The sequence below is a fragment of the Bipolaris oryzae genome, assembly GCF_000523455.1.
Source record: "Bipolaris oryzae ATCC 44560 unplaced genomic scaffold scaffold_50, whole genome shotgun sequence".
NCBI classification, from domain to species: Eukaryota; Fungi; Ascomycota; class Dothideomycetes; order Pleosporales; family Pleosporaceae; genus Bipolaris; species Bipolaris oryzae.
In genome coordinates, this window is record NW_006911326.1 from 88,353 (window position 1) to 108,305 (window position 19,953).

The following is a 19,953-nucleotide window of genomic DNA, read 5'->3' on the forward strand; positions in this document are numbered from 1 at the left end:
GCTTTTGATGTGCTGGCAGACAAGCAGCGCGTGTTTCCTAACGTATTAGTGGAGGGCGACACTATATGGCCTTCTTCGGTGGGTGTATGTGTTGGGCGACTGCAGGCTGGGCACGAGCGCAACCCATGCGGGTTAGTAGTATGCAGGCGAACGTGGCCGCCTCAGAGTCGCCTTCGAGGACAAAGGCATTGGATATGCATATGTTCGGGCGCAGATGTTCCCGTATGGTGCCAGATCACCCGGCATCTTGACATGTAAGTAGATGGGTGTATGCGATCCGTTCCGAGGCCAGCAGAGGCTGTCGGCCGTGTGCCTGGGTGTTGGTCATGTCGATTGCAGGCACAATTTATGTAGGAGCTTGTGCACGACACAGACACAGACAGACGGCAGACGGGATGCAAGGGCAGTGCCGTCGCTGTGGGGATTTGAGCCGACACGTTGCTGGTGTGGTGGATGTGTGTGGCGCGCGAGAATGGGTGCAGACAACACAAGCTTCCGAGTCACGCGGCTCACCGGTACTTCTGAGCGGTGGCCGGTGGGGAACAACGTATCTCCGGTGTGGCTTCGGCATGACGTCTCCCGACAGCTCCCCCTGCGCCCCGTGGTTTGTGGCTGGTGGCTTGTGGCTTGTGGCTGATGGCTGATGGTGGAGACGTACTGTTGGCTGTGAGCGAGCGTATACAATTTACACCCTCATACATACGCCCTGGCGATACGCCTGCGAAAGGCACTGACGGCCCACATTGACAGCGGGCGTTCGCCCCCCTCGTGTCAAGTTTGGGCTCGTACAAGCTTCGAGATGACGGCCAGGGGTGTGCACAAAGCCCTGCTGAGGCTCAAAAGATGCCTGAGGTCGGCTCAGGACCCTCTCCAGCGGCCCCCGGCTGAAACCACAGGCCCGGGAGAGGTGACACGGCGGGCGCTCATTGGTGCAGAGAGCGGGATCACGTGAGCACTTAGCGCAATTCTGAAGCGCCCCTAGTTTGAGCGCCGTTGCCCAGCTCCAGACCTCAACACCAATTGTCTCAAGGAGTTCAGTATCATCATGCTGCCTATATCCCCATCCGCAAACTGCTCGACCCCCGAGCTCATGCCCAGTTGGCCGGCCCCAGATCGGGCCCCATAATGCTAATTCCGGCTCATTCCCAGTTGCCGTCGCTTCCTTGCATGGAAATCTTGGTGCCACCCGTCACAGCTTCAAGCACATGTCGTCTCAACTATCTTATGCGAGCTTCAGCATGGCTCGGTGTTGCTTTGCGAGTCTGGCGCCCGAGCTAGTCACGCCATTACTAACACCACGTCCACCCGATCCACACGCGCATGCGTTTTCCGCACCGCGTTTCTTCATGCTGTGACTGCCGCTTCGCCCTTCCGCTTCTTCTAATCTGATTGCTAATGACACTACCGATGCCCGTTTCCTTTGCTCGGTGAGAAACTTTTGCGCCCTCGTTCTTCTCTTCACTTCCACTCTTTTTTTTCAGCAACAACGCTGCTGGGCAGCCAGCCATATTGACACTACCGACTTTAATACTTCACCGTCGACTAATACATCTCCATTATGTTCTTCACACGCGCCCTGGTTGGCACTTTGCTTGCTGCTGGACACGCAACTGCTTTCAAGGGTCGTCAAGTGAACGCTCTTCTTCAGCCGGGTCTGGATATAGAGGAAGTACTTCGACGGGACGCAGGGCGCATGGCCACCCTTACTCGACGACAAGACGCAAACCCTGCCGACACCGCGCCGCTGGCCTCATTAACGCCATCGACTGGTGACGCATCGAACGTAAACTTGGCTCAATGGGAAGAGCAGACAAGGACGGCGTGTATGAGGACCCTAAGTAACCTCAACGGCCAAGCATCAAACCCGAGTGGAATCGCCGTCTGCTACAACCTACCGTTCCTCGACAACACGACTGGTGTCTTCCAGGCCGAACTCCGAATGTACAATGTCTCGGCTCCTATCGATCCATGGGTTGGTGTCACTGCTGCCGACGTGAGCATGACTCTATCCTACCTTGGCGCAACTGTACAGAACATGCAAGGCAACTTTGCGAAGCGAGAGGTTGTCGCATCTATCAGTGAGGGCAAGTTGGTCGAGAGGCAGGACATCAACGGCATGACACAGTTGAAGGTCCTCATGTACGTAGGAAGGATCAACGAGAACCTCATGGGCTCAGCCATGACCCAGTAAGTGACAACGCTTTGGTGTCATGATACACCTTCTGACCATATCACAGAGAATCGCTGCAGCCTCTTCTCGTTCCGCAGATTGATCTCGCTGCCAGGAACCCTGCCACTGGCCGGGATGTCGAGACTACACTTTCGTCTCAAGAAGCGTCATTCGTCAACGGCATCTTTTCTCGCGCCGGCAACGCCCCTACCAACGCCGATCCTCAAGCGGCCGCATCCGCATCCGCTGCCGTCGCTTCTGCCGCGCCATTCGTTGTTCCCGGAACTGCCTTGGCCTTCTTCCCCATCGGTCTCGTCATCACCTCAATCTGGGCCTTCTTCTTTTTCCTCGCTGTCGGCTTCGGAACATACGGCCGTATCCAGTACCGTGACCAATACCGGAGGCGCGTGAGAGCTGAGTTGGCTCGTGGTGTCCGTACCATTTAATTCAACCTACTCAATCTCTCTTCCCTACACAACCCTCCCTCAACCTTTCCCTAAATTGAAAATTTCGTTATATTTTTTCAAGTTTAAACCCAAAGTTTTTATCCACTAGGAGTAAAAAAGGGGTTAGGCTACTATGAAGATTACGTTCGCTTGGATACCCCTTCCACTTTATACATATTTGTACATAATTTTGGTTAGGGCGTGTGTGTGTGTGGTGTAGCGGGCCGTTTATCTCTCTCATCCCTACTAATCACTCCTACTCCTACGCCTCATCCCCCTCCATTTTTCCTTTCTCCGTATCTCCCTATCCTGGCGATGAGAGTTTCTTCCCCTTTCCCCCCACTGTTAGCAGCGCAAAACACAAGTTCAAAGAAAAAAAGAAAAAGAAAATATTATATAAGAGAAATTTCAAAACATTACAAACAATTCAATGTATTTGATCAAATTCATCACTCCCCCTTTATCTCGCTCAAATTTTCCCTTGTGTAACTCAAAATCCAGTAGTGCTCTAACAAAGCAAGGGTCTATACTACGAACGCTTGGCCGGTCCCTCGCATTACACACACAAGACGGCGAATTACGCGCTCGTGCACCCGTTCTTTTCCCCCTCTGTGGAGATTACAAGGGGCACGTCGGGAATCTAATCGACCTACACCATGTTTCTCTCCGCTCATCTCCCTCGGACGCTGTCGTAACCGTGAACCTCAACCATGACTACCTCGATACCGTCTCCCCCAGACACTTCTCAATCCCACCACCCTATCCTCGAGCAACCCTTTCCCCCGCGCAGCCTTCGTACCACAATGCACAAGAGTCGAAGCCACAACCTGCACCTTCGACCATATAGCGGGGTAAATTGAGGGTGGTGGTGGTGGCGGGGGAAAGAAAAAGTGAATGCAAATGTCACACAAGCGACCTAGAAATCGTCAGGCGCCCACGCTATCTCTCCGTTTACGCACCCCGAGGCACGAACAAACGACTTTCACTTACTCGACGGGCTCTGCCTAGCGTGACGAGCGGCGCCGGCGCTCACGTGGGTATGCATGTGTGTGTGTAGTGTAAACGGACGGCGGTGGTTCGCAGCTCACCGCTGCGTCCGCTTTTAAGAGATATAATCTTGCGCTCTGTCAAGGTTGACTCTAATGCTTTTACACATCAATCTCGATACTCTTCTTCATACATATACCGGCTATACCTCAAGCAACTATGCGTCTACACGGCTTCATTGCGGTGCTGATTGCCGCCATTGTCGCTGCGACTGCGATTGAGCAGCGCGGTGCCAACTGCGATGTTTGCGTTCAGCTCTTCAACTTTTGTGTTGAGGTGCGATAGTGATGCCCCGCACCCATCCAGATAAAGAAGAAGAAAGGCTAATGACATATTGGGGATAGAACGGACATACACAGGGTCAAGAGGGTTGCAAGAAGACGTGTGCGGAGCATGTGTGTCATCTGTTTCGGCATGAGGGGAATGAGGTACAGTTTTTTTCTCTTTTTCCTTGCTATGAAGGGTTTTGCTGACATGTGATGGGTAGTGCAAAGACTGTGGTGAGATGTTCAGTGCTTGTGCTGGTAAGCCGCGGTATTGAGTCTAGAGGACTTGGAGAAGATGGATTGAGTTGGGGGATACTGGGATAAGAAGTGATTGATGAAATAGAGTCATGAGTGCATGGAAAGATGTGAGGAGATACGGTGGTGAGGAAGAGAGGCATTTGGTGGTACACCATGACTCAATATCATGACTTAGTCTTCGGCTATGAAACTGCTGTTTGGCGCGGGGTTCACGCTATCCAGCATTACAACTTGCCCTTAATTCCTGCCCACTCGCCTTTCTCAACCCTCTCGCACATCTCCTTGAGTGTCTTAGCTGCCCATTCGAAATCCTTCATCTCGAGGTACACCTGCGCGCTCAGTCGTGACCACCAGGATCCCGCATACCAGTACACCATGATAAAGGTATCGTACTCTTCGCTACTCAGCTTCTTCATCCAGTCCCTCACCTTGACACCGACATCCTCCTTGTCGACGCCACTATTCGCTGCGGTGTGGAATACCTTGTCTAGCGAGATAGGCAGCCGGACGTTGGACAAGCAGCACTGGCCCATGGTACCTGTGCTGTTCTCAAGTACTTCGGTTCCAAGGACAGACGCTACGTGCTGACCAGCCGCTTGCGCGAGTGTATGACAGTACTTGCGGATCACGGCCTCGCCGCCGAGGGTCTCTCGCCATTCCAACGCCTTGGGAATGCACAGGTAAGGACTCGAATCAATGGTTCCCACATACTCGAAGTTTGCAATAAAAGCCGGCTTCTCATCATTCACGAATGCGGATTTGTTTCCCAGAGATGCGGATTGCTCGGATGTATTTTGTTCTGCGCCCGGTTTAGTAAAAGAGGGCTTGGGAAACGGCGAGACGAATTTTGAGCCCTTAGGCAAGAAGCCATGAGAAGTGGGCAGAGTGCTGCGGATCATGGCTTGGTTCCTGTGTGCGACATGGAAGATTGCACAGCCACGGGGGACATGAAGCCATCTTGTTTCTCGCATTAGCGTATGCATGAAGGAAAGATACGGAAACTTACTTGTGGCAGTTGCTCACAAAAAAATCGGGATCCAGGGTACCCAAATCAATCTCGACATGTCCGACACCGTGCGCCCCGTCGATACAGCTCAACACACCCAGCTCTTTACTCTTGGCTGTCAAGCGCTCGAAGGGTAGACGTACGCCAGGCATACTGACTACGGTATCGAAGATTGCAATCTTGACTTTTCCACCCTTAGCTTCGACTTCTTTGACTTTCTTTTCGTATTCCGTAACGAGCCAGTCGTCCTCGACGGGAAAGGTGTACTCCACCTTGACAGCCTGGGCGGGTGTAGTCTCAGTAACGTAAGCCACTGTCTTCTCACAGGCACCGTAAATGGTACTAAAAATAAGAATGTGGTCGCCTGGGGTAAAAGTCAAATTACGTAGGACGGTGTTTACACCTGTCGTGGCATTGGGAACAAAGACTAGAGTGGAAGAGGGTGTGTTGAGAAGCTTGCCCATGGCTTCCCGTGCTTCATCTAGATACCGGGGATAGTCGTAGACGATAAATTGGTCGGGTCGGGCCTCAGAAGCATCTTGGAAGGCGCGAAACTTGTCCTGTACAGGACGCGGGTATGTGCCAAAGGAGCCTGAGATATGTTAAAGGGATGTCGCGATTGATGGAGCTTTAAGACTAGATAGCTTGAGATACCATGATTCAAGTTCAGGAATCCCCTGTCGAAGAGAAACGCCTCGTCTCGGAGCTCCTTTCCAAACGCAATGCCGTCCTTCGTCTTAATGTCGGGAACACCGTACTTTGCGTTTGACGTCATGATTGGGTGAAGTCTCTGTAGCAAAGGATACTGCTTGTGATATTGAAACACCTACCGGGTCTGAACTATATACCCAAATAACGGTGAGTCAATGATATGATGACTGGTCAGTTTGCGAGCATGTTTTGATGCAAGCTGCATTCCAGGCGTCGTAGCACGCCCTTTGGTGTCATAACAGGAGCAATTGACCAATCGGCGTTGATGGCGGCTACTACCGGACTTCTGCCCCACAGATAGCTGAGCTTGGATGGCATTCCTGCTGAATTTCTATTGAGAAAGGAATTTTGGTTATGAAGTTTGAATCTAGCGGTAATTCGGGGGCATCGTGTTTTATATATGTAGTATCCGATGGCGTCAGATAGTTTGTTTATTAGGAGATCGTGCTCGTGTCGGTGGGGGAAGGTAAAGCCGGCACCGCTAAGAGTTCCCGTAATATGAATTGCTGCGTTGTCATTGGCTCATTACTACCTGCTTGCCTATAATCCCAATACCACCATGTTCTTCGGGGTCAACAATCATTCTCTCAAGCCAGTCATTCAAAACACAAGGCGCAAACAATAAATCGTATTGTTGGTGAAATTTAGCCTGAGAGAAATTACACAATGGACACAATGTCCATCCTTGCGTAACGAAACAACTACCGTAACAGAACTTGCTATGTAGCTGATGATACGTCGCTGGCATCTCTTCTTGCTTACATAGAGCTAGGTTTGGAAAAGATGCCTAGAGCAGCTCCACTCCAATCTCTTCGTCTTCCGTCGCGACTCCTCCTGCAATCAGTTATTGCGGGCCGGCGAAACCGGCTATAAGGTCGTTGAACTGACCTTCAAACGAGTTCATGCCCTGGAAGAAATGAGTTACAGTGTCGAAGTTCACGGTGTTTGCTTGTGTTGTATCGAACAACTAGAAATCCCCAGTCGGTCCTGAAAATGTGACATCTGTCCACTCATCAAAACCCTCATTTAGTTGCATCTAGAGTAAGAAGAGAATCAAGTCGGGCCGCGCGTTAGGGGACTAAAGAAGTACACCGCTTGGCGTAGACACGAAGGCAGTGAGCTTCAGCGACTCTGAATCTACAGTTCTTAGCCATAGGTCGGTTGCTGGAAGAGAAGTCTCATTTTCATTGGTTAGACCGTTTTCCAGGCTTTGCTCATCAGGCGAACGTATTCCCAGTCATGGGCCTTCTCCATGTGCTGTTTCCAATTGGACTCTCTCTTGGACGCATATGTGCAGGGAGGATATAGGCACTTGTACTGGACAGGAGCAGCTGAGTGCTTGTTGTTTATATGCCTATCGCGTTCCTTCTCCGTTGGCCAGCCAAGGTCGAAGTACTTGCAATTCTCCTCGCTGCATTTCCACGGGCGAGAGTGAATTCTTTCGTGCTCGGTGAGGTCGCAAGGTCGCGTGAACACCTTTTTGCAGCTGCGGCAAGCATGCACAACGCCAAAATTTTCCGGAGAAGAGTGCATTTCTTCGTGCTTGTTGAGGTCGCTTCGTTGCCTAAACTCCTTCTTGCATCTGCGGCAAATATGCGTAACGTCACGCATTAGCAGTTGTATCCGGCGAAATTTTTGGACTTTTGGTAGTGCATCGTCATTTCCTCGTTTCCTCTTCTTCTGTGGCCTTGCTGGTCCATTGATCGACTGTTCTGGCAAATCTTCGGCGTCTAATTCGTTAACGGAATAATCTGGTTGACTCGTGTCTCGTATCTCATTGATAATTTCCTCAACACGGCGGAAGATGGTACCACATTTGTCGCTACGCAGGTAAGCATGGGTGAGGGGCATCTTTTCAAGATAGTTTCAACTGACCATGTGATCTCCTGACTGGTTGACCCTTCACAGTCATTGCCACATCTCGGACACAAAGACTTGGCGGTTGTTCGCCCCTTGAAAATCACGCTCATTGCAACCCTTTGTCCAGGAAAGAAGCCACTATCCCACGGTTCCGTAAGACTAATCAAGTTTTGCGTTCCTGACTCTTCAATCACATATTCTCCTCGATCGATCATATTCGAATCGCAGCCTGATTGTTTGATATCGATCTTAAGCACGGCAAGAAGTGCCTCTGCAGACCTCACAAACTCCAGATGGAATGGTCTCTCCCTATTAAAAGCGTCAATTAGATACACCGGCTCTTGGCGCTGGACTTGCGCTGGAATCCTGAGAATGGATAGCTGAATGTCGTGCACCATCTGAAAGACACGTAGATTGGTCTGAAATATCTGGGCGCTGGATTCAAGTAGTGCCTTTCCTTGCTGGACACACTGCCCAACACTGCTAGCAATCGCAGTGAGCTTCCCCATTACTTGACATGATAAGTTCTGCATATTGCTGGCTAAGCGCTTGTTATGCGAATCTTGCTTGAGTGCATCGATCGTCGCTGCTTCCATTTGCACTGTCATCAACAATAACTCAATACTGCTTGTATGACCTCTGATCTGAGCCCGAAACGTCTCTAGATCATTCTTCTTGCAGACAGCCCATTTGACTTTTGCCCATCCATCTTTTATCCTCGAGTTTGTTCCGTTTTGTTGCAGATGAGGCTGATACTTTTGTATATCCTTCCAGAATGCATCAATCGTGCGCTGGCATTGAGACGCCGCCTGTCGTAGTGCAAGTTCTCCAACATTGTGGCGATCTTCGAGATCGAGGCGCTTAACGCGGAGGAGCACCGACTCGAGTGCGTAGAGTTCGTTGAGTAGTGAGCGGAAGGAGGAGCTGGCGTGGGAGGTTTCACGAAGGGCGTCAATTACGGTGCCGACCAACTTGAGCGCTGCGAGGAAGTCGCCGACGGAGAAACCAAAACCTACGGACATGGTGTTTCTTGAAGAGGATAGGGGGTTATCGCATTACTTTGAGACCCAGTGGCTCTTGATGTGCCTTGTTTCAATGGACTTTGCGAAGTAAAGCGGTTGAGTGACTAACTGAGCCTTGCGCTGGCTAAAGCTGCTTTTGAGAACTCGCGGAGCGCTTGACAGCAGTATCCGCATAGCCACACAGGCGCATACACTACATGCATAGCCCCACAGGTGCATAGCCCCATGGGCGCGTAGCCAATAGTAGCTTACTAGCATTATTATCAGGTTTACTCCGTACAGACCTACGCAGCACCGCTTTATAGGTTCTAATAGCAATATCAGCACAGCGGTGGCCTATGCCGGGCGAGGCTCGCTTTTGCTATGAAAATGTGCTCTTCGCAAATCGGACGGTCATGCGCCTAGGCAGACGTATTTTTTTGTATTAGCATAGTTGTAGGGAGTCAACAAGATATTGGTGTATATTATTTGAGGAAAGTACGCTACTAATCTAGGTGCGCTCGAACGCACTGTTGTTGCGAAGTCAAAGTACTCATGATTTATTCTATTACGCATGGATGTACATTACTATTTGATTTCTCAGAAAGAATGTATGTATGATAGGACTGGCTATCGATATTGACGGATGATCTTGGCTGACAATCTTTTATTGCCGGTTTCGTCGAATGAACGGCATATGCATACAAAGATGCCTCTGCCCCAACTGTGGGCTGGAAACCCTTAGCCAGTCTCGTCAGACAATCAATCGATATGGCCAAGCAGGCTACGCATTTGAGGCTCAGAACTTGGACATGAACTGGGATCTAGCAGTCCAAGACGGCCTTTCAACACAACCTTGAACTAACAAATTAGCTGTAACAAAACCAAGCTCTGTATGTTTGCTTGATAAATGCCGCCTTTTCTGCTAAAATACGTTGTGGGTTCATCTTTGCGTCTTGTGGGCCAGCTGTAGAACGCGAGACTACTGCAGTGATGTCTCATTCAGGAAGGAGGTTGGTGGTCTATTTTATAGTAACTGCCCTGGAATAGTGGGTCGAGATCTGGCGAAGACTTAAACGTGAATGGACATTGCTGCGGTAAACGCCCATGCTGTGACGATGTCATCGTTACAACTCGGCACTGCCGTCCTCGGATGCTGGCATTCTCTGATATACGTCTTTTCAGCTCGTATGGTAGGTCATTCCTGCCAGCCTCCGTATGCGTGCTATCGCGATGAGCCAAATTTGTGATGAAATAGAATGCATTCCTCATATTCAAACACCTTCTGCTATCCTGCAAAGGCTGTCATGACTAGGAGGAATGCGGGTATTTATAATTTCCAAACGCCGTACCCATGATTGATCTGCCCATCTACCTCTTCCTCGTTCGCTTTGGCGCAGGCTTGGGCTTTGCGCGATTGGTTCTCCGTGTGGTCGGCGCGCTATCTTCTTCAGACTCAACGCTGGATTCTTCTTCGTCCTCATCATCGTCTTCTTCCTCAGCAGACTCGGAGACGGTGCTTCTCGGTTTGGCATTCCTTGCTGCATTAGCTACAGACCTGGCGCTCTTTGTGCTCTTTGCAGCCCTTGCCGGTCGTGCGCCTTTGGTGTTCTTTGGTGTGGACGTTGCTTCCGTTACGCTCTCCGCCTTTTGTGAACGTACGCCATCGGGTAGGTATTTGAGCAAGCCAATTCCTGGCGCATAAATGTCCTTGTACTCGTCTGTCGGAACCATGGGCGGCGATGAAGCTACGACCGAGTCTGGGCTGTGGAAGCGCTTCCGCCACATCATCTCGCCAAATTCCTCTTCAGGGAGTTCGAATTCGGGCAGGTTGGCAGCGTCGTCAGGGTCTAGCGGGTCTGGCTCGTCGGAAAAGGCGAATTCGTTCTCGCGCGTGTCAAGGGCATCCAGGTCGTACCACTGCGACAGCTTCTTCCAGATGCCGGGGATGCGTGTGTGAGGTGCATCCTCTCCCGCGAAGCCATGCGAGCGCATATCGGTGTGAATACTAATCATACGGAAATGCTTGTGCAGGCCGGTGGGCTTCCACTTCATCATGCTCTTGAGGAGCTGCGTCTCTTGCTCGTCGGCCCATGGGTCGCTGAGAATCTCATCTTGCGCCTGCACAGCACCTGAGTCCTGGGGCGTCTTTGGCTGGGTGTCGCCCAGTGGGGTCGAGGCAGCGCTGGCCTTTGCCTTTTTCCGAGGAGGCATTTCCCGCGAGTGTATAGCGATGACGGTGTGGTTGTGGAAGGATGAGCGAGAATGCGTGGGAAAATGGATACGCGACGCGAAGCTGCAGGTGCGTAGGGCTGAGCGCCCCCCAGTCCAGACAGGAACAGCGTCATACCCCTCCTATCCGACTACTCGACTTTGCCGCCGCCATGGAAGCGGGCGATTCGATTCACAATGTGTTCAGTAGCGATCGCCTGTGGGAACAATCTTCCTTTTTTGACGTTAAAGAGGAGTCATCGCTCTTCACCCCGTTGCAGCTAGACAGTGAGTCGTCGCGTCCCTAAACCCTCCATAGAGACGCGTCTTGCTGACCTGCCCCAGTCGCTGCCATCCGTTTCGACCATCCATATGCACCCAAACATGACCTCGAACATGAACTACGACTGCCAGACCTCGACACATTCGAGTTTGGCCCTTTGCCGGATCTGGAGAGTCTGGATGAGTCCAGCACCGTCATCGAAACGCCGCCCCTCGAGCCCGACGAAGATGTTTGGCAGATAGCGCTTGAGCAAGGACCCGCCAACAAAGACGTCCTGTTCTACACATGGGAGTCTTTTGAGAAGAGGCAGAATATCGAAACCCCATCACCATACCTCACCGAACACGGCCCCGAGGCATTTGATGCCACGCTGGTACGCGATGACGAGAATCAAAGTGCAGGGAGAATAATCAAAGCCGATATTCTCCTACAATCGCTCTGGAACCTTGGACTGGGCCGCTCGTCTATTCTTTTTCGCTTCAATCCTAAATCGAAATCCTTTGAACCCACCATCCCTCAAGGGCGAGCGTCAGGACTGAGTCTGCAGGTTGCCCAGAGTTTCATTGCCTACTTCACTCATACCGGCAATACGTTTCTGTATCTGCGATCCTTTGCCGAGCGTACTTTTGCTTCTGCTGCATCCATACCCGCAAAGGTTGCCCTGGCTACGTCTGTATCAAGCATTCTCGCCAGTCTGGAACATGCCCTGGGAAAACAGTCTTCCAAGATTCGATCTTTGATCCAGCTACAGCGCCAATTTTCGAAGCCTCGAAGCATTCTAATACATGTTGCGCGCATGGTTGATGCTGTCAAGCACGCAAAGACTAATGAGCAGCTCTCGTCGATTCTGCATCACCGTCTTTTGGAAATCGAAGAAGGAGATGATCAACTCCGCCAGCTGTCATGTCAGTTGCTCTGTCAAGTAGCCAGACCGAGCCTGGAGCTGCTTGGCGAATGGATGGGCATACGAAAAGAGCAGGCAGCCCTGCCCATTTGGCAACGTGACAGCTTCGTAACGGTAGAAGAGACTGCTGGCGATACATCGGCGGTCGAGTACGTATACAGATCTGAAATGATGCCGAGATTCATATCTCCGGAAGATGGAAATATGATATTCGAGACTGGAAACAGTCTTCGCTTCCTAAAGACACAGCATCCGCTTCACCCACTTGCTCGCTTGGATGGACTGGCTGTCCAGCCCCCAGATATGGAGTGGGCTTTCCAGTGGCAGCAAGTGGAGAAATTAGCAGAGAAAGCAAAAGCCTACGAGGAAAGGCTGAGGCAAGCACTGCTGGCCTTTGGTGCCGGTCACGCAGACGTGGTAGACTCCCTTCCCGTCCCATCTACACCGGCGCCTGCCGCAGAACTTTTGGTTGACACACACAATCTTGATCGTTACTTTGAAGAGTCTATTCAGATGATGGATGCCACTCCCGAGCTGTCTTCAGAGGCTTTACCTGATGAGTTGCAACTTCTCATGGAAAGCATTCTTGACACGACTCGCGAGAAAGACGACGCAAACTCCAACACATTCTCACCGCCAATGTCTCTAGCCTCCACCTTGTCCTTTCGCCCGCTCATAAGGGCACAAGCGAAGCTGGTGAACGCAGCCACAGTTCGTTTGTTCTTCCGTTCCCATCAACTGCGCCTGCATCTGTCCTTACAGCGGCAGTACCACTTACTTGGTGATGGTGTCTTTTCTTCACTGTTAGCAACGGCTCTCTTTGACCCAAATCGCGAAAGCGCTGAGCGACATAAAGGAAGAATGCGTAGTGGAGTGCAAATGGGCTTACAGCTGGGCTCCCGCAAGTCGTGGCCGCCAGCGAGTTCAGAACTGCGATTGGCATTGAGAGGGGTATTGAGTGAAAGTTACTACTCTTCTGCACTCTTTCAATCCACACAAAAAGACGGCCAGATATCCGCACCCAAAACACACTTGCACAACAGAGACAATGACGAACTCCCGGGGCAGCTCAACTTTGCCATTCGTAACCTCACCGAGGCAGAGCAAGAAAAGGTCATGGATCCCGACGCTTTGCCTGCGCTGGATTTTCTACGACTACAATACGTAGCACCGCCTCCACTGAACCTTGTCATCACGACCACCGCACTAGACAAGTACGACTATATCTTCAAGTTCTTACTGCGGTTGTTGCGTATGCTCTTTGTAGTTTCGCATCTGCCGCGCGAATATCCCGATCGCGATTCTCGATACTTGAGGATGGAAGCATATCACTTTGTGATTGCACTGACCAACTACGTTTTCCAGACCGGGATTGCTGAACCGTGGAACGAGTACGAATGCTTCGTTTCCAAGGTTGAGACCCGTCTTAATCAGGAAGACTTAGCTGGTGAATTGGGCGTACGCGTTACAGAAGGCGTTGCCTCGTTGCGTGATGCCCACGAAAAATGCCTTGATAGTATTCTCTTTGCACTTTTGCTCCGCAAGCGCCAGCGCAAAATCATGGCGCTTGTAGAAGAGATATTCGAGCACATCCTTCTCTTCTCCAAGATGCAGAATTCAAAGACCCATGGAAGCGAAGAAAGTGTCAAGAGTCTTTATGCCAAGCTGAGAGGCAAGATACGCGTGTTTTTCAGCGTGTGTAGGGGCTTGACGGGCAAGCAGAGCTATGGCAAGGGAAGGGGCACGGCAGAGGAAAACTCCATGGAGCGGCTCGTCATTGCCATGGAGATGAATGGCTACTTTGCTGCATCCTGAGGTACCAGATAACCCAGCCTGATGGGCAAACATCTCGTTCTGACTTCGGTCCGAGTCAATATGGCGATGCCTTAAGTGCGGTTCGGCCCGTTGCTAGTCATGGTGTGCGGTGTTCGTCCCCGCCCATCAGATGTAAATACAGCATTATATTAAGACATCACTGTCCAAGAGTTCCCCCAATGCAAGCCAATGACGGACAATAGCAGAGGTGGCTTTGGCACATGCATACGATGGTTTACGGTGCCGGCACGGGACCATTGGCACGTTCCACGTGCACCAAAGCCAAGCCGTCGACGCCCGTCTACCAAGACTTGGTCTCGTATCGTGGATGATCTACGCACATGACTTGAAAACACAGCACAGTACGGCAACATGATTAGAGGAATCGAGCTGCGTGGGGTACATTCAGTGAGTCATTCATTGGTATCAGGTCTTCCTTCTTTCTCATTTCTTCAAGAGATAAGCGATGCGTAACAAGAAATTTGGTTTGCAATGAAGGTGTTTGGATGAGGTTGTTTTGCATGAGTGCCCCGCTCATTGTGTATCTTGGGTCATCTGAGTCACTTTGAGGGATGTGTTGTACATACAGGGTGTAGTACTCTTGGTGGACTAAAATACCCGGATAAACACTGCCTTCACAGAAATAGCGCAATGTTCGTGGGATATGACTACATGCTAGTATTACAGACCCACACAATCTCTACTTATAGCGTATTAACAGAAGAAGGCCTTATGTCGCTGCAAAATCTAATCCTCCAAAGGGACGCTTATGCTCTCAACGAAACAAGCAAACAAAGCCTACAGCAACACTTACTAAAATTTGCTAAAGTAGCCCAATTATGCTTTATAAAAGGTGCTCTTCAGCAGGACCACATTCGGCTCTTAATTGCAATCAATGACGACGCTAAGACTCGGCGATCAACCAAGTCAGATGTGTTAGCGAAAGGGTCCGGCAGAGTGCTGAGTTATGAGAATCTCCAAGATGCTGACTACGTTAACACCCGTCCCTGGGTTACTGGATACCCCATTTGACCGGACACACCATCCGTACTTTGACTTTCACCAGCTGCAAAACCTACGTGCAAGATGTGTGGGAGGCTTATTTTGTGGCAGGAAGACAGAACTCTTAGGCACTGGTTTTGTATATTCTTCCAATACATATCTTTAATTCAAACTTACCTTTCTCTTTCTTATAGTTAGATACTTATTCATCCACACTTGTTATAGTATAATATCATCTTTTCCTACATCTAAGCTAGGTTTAGATGATTTAGGGCTGGAGTTGTACGGCATCATCTACTAGTAAAATTAGCAAAGGGTTGCCAGATTTGGCATAACAGCATATATGCTCAGTATTTCCTTGGTTACCCTAAAGTAAATCAGCTTCCTGTGTACGCTCATTGCTTGATTAAAATTGATTTGAATGTGCGAAAATTATTAGCTATCTATAAATCCTGCATACTTCCGCCGTCAGACAAAGCTAGAAGACGTCCCTATGATATTAGATAGCGCGTGGTTTCTTACAATTCTACTATATCGTCCATTGGGAGACCCGTCTCTAACATCAAAAGCAAATCCAAATCTTTGCGAGGTGATATCGTTGATAGCCTTTACAAAAGGCTGACACACGCTACACATCTCCTGACTAACGAGGATCAACACCATGCGGATGCTGGTTTGATACGGGTAGGGAAAAAAACAATGCTCTGTTATTCTGTCCCACGGAATTCCAAGCTGAGGCAGATACCAATGGATATACCCCGCTATGGCTTGTAGTTCCGCGTGACACGCCCAACCTCGGGGATTAGATCCAAAATCGTGTCCTATGTGACTCGCGATACGCATAACTTCTATAGTCCAATTTTTATTAGTGATAACTCCGGCCCCCAAAGTCGAGTGTGAAGTTCCGCTCATAGTGTACTGAGTAGGGTGCCCATCGAGCTTAATGCAAGCCATAGCTTTCGTCGATTTCGGTAGTAGAAATTCCTTGACATGTGCAGTAAGTCTTAGAATGTTCCTATCTACCGGGCAGATCGACAATATTGCATTATCGAAATGATGACATGATGCTCCTGAAAGAGTTGGATCCAGTAAACTTTTTAATGTTGTAATATGGGCTGGTAGAGTAATATCTTTCCAAATCGTATGGCTCATCATGTTATCCCATCCCCTTGTAGGAACCTCGAAGACCATGTCAGCCAGATGATTGCATTCAATTCCGGGTTGCGTAGATATCGACCAGGCCTGAGCTTTGTTGAATACCAATGCATTGGCGCAGATTTTCGCAACTTCGATTTGTGTAGAAAAGGCTTTCAGTAGCTCCGGCTCCCCAGGCTCCAACAAATCGGCTATTTGCTGTCGACAGTTCTTGGATACATATGGTCGTTGGATGTCCTCATTTTGAAGACGCTCCCATCTTTCTCGTTCGTTCCGTTCATTCATTTTGGATAAGTCAACAGCACTGTTTCCATCATTGTCCTCTAGCCAGGCAGCACCTTTGTCTAGGATGTAGTTGACGCTTGCCAGATGGCCCCACAAAACAGCCTCCATAAGAGCCGTTCTTCCATGATGGTTTTGGGCGTCGATGTCTGCGCCAAATTCTAGAAGCAATTCAACTATTTGGGGTATTCCTCTTGATGCAGCACAGATAAGAGCCGTGTTTCCGTTCTTGTCGACCCAATTAAGGAATAGTCCTGGATTTTTTGTTTCCTGGAGGTATCTTTTTACATGGTCGTATTCTCCCTTCATGCATGAATCCAGGAGTGCGTATGGATATTCAGCTTCAACCGGAATTTGACTCCAGAAATCAGAAGTCTCTTTCGCATCTTCAATTCGTCTATCAAGCTCCAAGTTTTTCAATCTTTCCGAGAGGGCTTTGTACAAGATTTCATGATTGGGGTTTCTTGTAGTCAGGGGGGCTGACATCGCCGAGTTGAATAGTTGGGTATCTTCAAAGCAGGTTTGAACTCGAAGTGTACTAATAAGGATATATTAAATGAAGTATTGTATTGCAATGAATGTCTAAGGTAATTAAACTTGATATAAAAGAGTGCAAAAGGCAGTCGATACCTATCTCTTATCAGGGCGGGGTAAGTCGTGGCTTGACTAGAAACGTCACTGCACTAAACTCCTCAGCCTGCACCGCTAATTAAAGCATACCACGTCGCCTAACTCAGCGATGCTGTACTCAGCCAGTCATAATCTAACGTGTTTCACCATTTGAGAAGGGCGCCGAGGTCAACATGCAGGGCGGAGAGTACGGCAACGCACTCCAGGCAGCTTCGTACAGAGGTTACGAGGTATGGATGTTGGCCAGCTCATTATATGATAGTGTCAGCACAGCCATAGGCTTGAAAAGCCACAAACGGCTGCTGACATAAAATACAGTACACGGAGAAAGACGTTTGGGGTTAGTGTTATACTAACTAGAAATAGAAGCGGCTTGATCCAAAGTACCGACCAGGATGGCAATACCGCGTAAATATGCGCCCTATAATCGCCATAGGGCTAGTGTTGACATTCGATTTACTGTAATAACCTTTGGAAACCTAGAAAAAGTATCCTACAAGGTTAAGTGGCTGGCAGAATTGATGGTGGTGTTGTACGGCGTAGGTCTAGATTATCGCTTAAGAAGTAGGCTCCTTACGATTAGGCGCGAGTGCATTAACACTGCGTATTTTTTTGTATTTATTAGGACGAGAGCTTGCTGTTGTAGGCTTAGAAAACTATTACTAGTAGACTCTAGAAGATTTCCATACGCCTAGGATATAAAAGCCGCTTATCCTTAAAGTACCTACACATTGTCTCGAGACGGGGTGCGTCTCGTGACTTAGTGCTAGACGTTATATGGATTGATATGCGAATGTACCAGAGTCAGTGACTCCGCTCTAGTCACCAACTCCAGTACATTTGCATATCAACTTGTTTGTTCTCAAATTTGTTGGTGGTTTCGGTATTATTTTTATGTCAATAACTGGTTTATACATTGTTTCAGCGCAATCGCCATTACCAACGTAGTCAGAGTTGAAATCTGCCATGAGCTCACTCTCACCTTCACCGTCTCTATATCGTGATGCTTGGCACAAACGCTTTTCCCACAGGTATATATAGACTGCCCTGCCCTCTCTCCTCCAACTCCGTAATCCTCCCAAAAACTCTTTTTTTTCACGCATACGCACATGCACCGCACACGCACCACACACACACAATGGTAAGTTGCTATACCTTTCCACGTGATTTCACATAGCTCATACGTATGTTCAGGAAAATCAAAAGAAAAAGAAGGCCCGTCGCAATCAAAAGAACAAAATGAAAAAGTGCGCATCATCGCCAACACCCCAAACACCCAACATACAGAGAATCCATGCAGCCGGTTAATGAGGATGTCCAAAAAAACCCTCGATTCTCTCGCCCGTTACTCGCAGGGGTCCCCAAAAGATCCCTCGCTCATCAGAAGCATTGTGAACGACATGAATATGCTTGCAGAAAAACCTGAGCGGGAGGAGTCTCAGGGTCAAAACAATTCTGGTTAATGATACATGGTTGAAGGTGTGGGTGCAAGGGTGTTCTGTATAAATCCACATTCAAATTCAAATTCAAGAGCAGCAGCAGCATTGCCGCTAGTAATGTAATTCAATTTCTCTTCTTCATCCACTGCATAATGTTTTGTGAAATGTGATTGAAATATGCGATTTACAATGTGCATCACTTTTGGCCAGCACGGCCAGGTCGCTGCTCACGAAGCGAATTGATATAAGCGTGCTGTAAAGTGCAAAACTACAGAAATCCGGGGTATCGATAAGGCGCGGGGTATGATCCGAGCGTCATGACCGACGAGACGTCTTGCACTTATGTAGGATGATTTGGCATGTTGCTGGGAGTGGAGGGAGACATATAGATGGCAACAGTGCTAGATATGTGCATGTAACTAAGGGACAAGCTAACAGGCGGAACTTGGAGTCTAGAAGAAGTAATATGCAGGGGCTATTCCCATGCAGACTCAGTTGCCGGGCTGGCATGTCGATCCTACAACGTACAGTTGCATTAACAATGCGGTGGCGAAAATATCAAGACTACGCGAAGACTCTAGCAAGCACGATGAACAACCGGTATTCCGTGTGGGACTCAAGGGGGGATTAGCAAGGCATCTGCTTGGTAATACGGTTAAAGGATGTGGCGAATTTTGGGTTTGAAGACGACAGCGTGGTTTCAACTTGGAGGTATCGGTGAGGTAGTCTGGAGCGTCCGCGGTTGGCCGTAGCGCGATAACTTGGCAGGGCAGGACGAACAGCAACCGGCAAGCCTACCGTATCAGAAAGGGACCGCCGGTAGACTGGGCCCAGAAGAAGAGGTAGTCCCGCTATCCGCGGCAGTACTGGACACAATAGCGAAGGCCGTTGAGACGACAGATCCCGAGAGCACAACACTCTACACGGGTAGCAGTGAAGAGAGAGATTTTGAAATGTGTACTTTCTGGAGGCTGGAGCGGTGCGTGTTTTAGTGCGAGTCCCTGATCTTCGGTGCTGCAGGCCTGGCGGCTCTCAACCGCTCGAAGCCACGTCCCTAAGCAGGGCTTGTCCTGAGAAGGCGGTCAGCATGCCTGTACCAGACTTCGCCACAAATAGATGATGGCCTTTTGCAACGTGGGCTGCTGCAGGACACGCAGCGGCGGCAAGGCCTTTCTGCCCCGCCATCACCAGCAGAAAGAGAGGGGCGGATGGCTGTCAGTGGCAAAGAACTGGAGAAATTCCGGCGAGAGTGAAAAAAAAACTCTGTATTCGTTCGTTTCCAGGATTTTCCGATGAAATCATGGGGGCTTTTGGACGAACGAGGGCGAAGGCGAATGCAAAGGCGTCGGGTTGCTGTGTGCAGGGGTCAGGACACGCTAATCTTATCGGCTTACGCCCTGGCCAAAAATTTCTCAAAGCGAGACAGCCCACCAACAGATAAAAAGCCCCTCCACAGGCATACTTTTT

The 19,953-nt window shown here is 49.6% G+C and overlaps 10 protein-coding genes across 10 annotated transcripts; 4 read left to right on the top strand and 6 right to left on the bottom strand.

Moving 5' to 3' along the window:
* Positions 1 to 1,558: 1,558 nt before the first annotated feature.
* On the top strand, positions 1,559 to 2,616 carry COCMIDRAFT_4596 (uncharacterized protein; the record flags this gene model as incomplete). Its single annotated transcript, XM_007688957.1, has 2 exons — positions 1,559 to 2,187; positions 2,238 to 2,616. The coding sequence occupies 2 exons, from the start codon at positions 1,559 to 1,561 to the stop codon at positions 2,614 to 2,616; spliced, it is 1,008 nt and encodes a 335-aa protein (XP_007687147.1).
* Positions 2,617 to 3,870: 1,254 nt separating this feature from the next.
* COCMIDRAFT_50438 (uncharacterized protein) lies at positions 3,871 to 4,097 on the top strand (the record flags this gene model as incomplete). The annotated part of the gene is made up of 2 exons (XM_007688990.1): positions 3,871 to 3,939; positions 4,008 to 4,097. Coding segments are annotated over 2 exons (159 nt in total), but the record flags the coding sequence as incomplete, so codon positions are not given.
* Positions 4,098 to 4,411: 314 nt separating this feature from the next.
* COCMIDRAFT_93151 (uncharacterized protein) lies at positions 4,412 to 5,968 on the bottom strand (the record flags this gene model as incomplete). Its single annotated transcript, XM_007688991.1, has 3 exons — positions 4,412 to 5,144; positions 5,194 to 5,785; positions 5,848 to 5,968. The coding sequence occupies 3 exons, from the start codon at positions 5,966 to 5,968 to the stop codon at positions 4,412 to 4,414; spliced, it is 1,446 nt and encodes a 481-aa protein (XP_007687181.1).
* A 1,547-nt stretch (positions 5,969 to 7,515) lies between these two features.
* COCMIDRAFT_67724 (uncharacterized protein) lies at positions 7,516 to 8,786 on the bottom strand (the record flags this gene model as incomplete). Its single annotated transcript, XM_007688992.1, has 2 exons — positions 7,516 to 7,726; positions 7,780 to 8,786. Coding segments are annotated over 2 exons (1,218 nt in total), but the record flags the coding sequence as incomplete, so codon positions are not given.
* Positions 8,787 to 10,136: 1,350 nt separating this feature from the next.
* Positions 10,137 to 10,979, bottom strand: COCMIDRAFT_4599 (uncharacterized protein; the record flags this gene model as incomplete). Its single annotated transcript, XM_007688958.1, has 1 exon — positions 10,137 to 10,979. The coding sequence occupies one exon, from the start codon at positions 10,977 to 10,979 to the stop codon at positions 10,137 to 10,139; it is 843 nt and encodes a 280-aa protein (XP_007687148.1).
* A 170-nt stretch (positions 10,980 to 11,149) lies between these two features.
* Positions 11,150 to 13,978, top strand: COCMIDRAFT_25644 (uncharacterized protein; the record flags this gene model as incomplete). Its single annotated transcript, XM_007688967.1, has 2 exons — positions 11,150 to 11,264; positions 11,322 to 13,978. 2 exons carry the CDS (start codon positions 11,150 to 11,152, stop codon positions 13,976 to 13,978), a joined length of 2,772 nt encoding a protein of 923 aa, XP_007687157.1.
* A 1,470-nt stretch (positions 13,979 to 15,448) lies between these two features.
* On the bottom strand, positions 15,449 to 16,171 carry COCMIDRAFT_93122 (uncharacterized protein; the record flags this gene model as incomplete). The annotated part of the gene is made up of 1 exon (XM_007688993.1): positions 15,449 to 16,171. One exon carries the CDS (start codon positions 16,169 to 16,171, stop codon positions 15,449 to 15,451), a length of 723 nt encoding a protein of 240 aa, XP_007687183.1.
* Positions 16,172 to 16,468: 297 nt separating this feature from the next.
* COCMIDRAFT_58502 (uncharacterized protein) lies at positions 16,469 to 16,663 on the bottom strand (the record flags this gene model as incomplete). Its single annotated transcript, XM_007688994.1, has 1 exon — positions 16,469 to 16,663. A coding segment is annotated over one exon (195 nt), but the record flags the coding sequence as incomplete, so codon positions are not given.
* On the bottom strand, positions 16,661 to 16,903 carry COCMIDRAFT_55502 (uncharacterized protein; the record flags this gene model as incomplete). Its single annotated transcript, XM_007688995.1, has 1 exon — positions 16,661 to 16,903. A coding segment is annotated over one exon (243 nt), but the record flags the coding sequence as incomplete, so codon positions are not given.
* Positions 16,904 to 18,969: 2,066 nt separating this feature from the next.
* COCMIDRAFT_25645 (uncharacterized protein) lies at positions 18,970 to 19,606 on the top strand (the record flags this gene model as incomplete). The annotated part of the gene is made up of 3 exons (XM_007688968.1): positions 18,970 to 19,132; positions 19,255 to 19,465; positions 19,507 to 19,606. 3 exons carry the CDS (start codon positions 18,970 to 18,972, stop codon positions 19,604 to 19,606), a joined length of 474 nt encoding a protein of 157 aa, XP_007687158.1.
* Between the last annotated feature and the right edge of the window lie 347 nt (positions 19,607 to 19,953).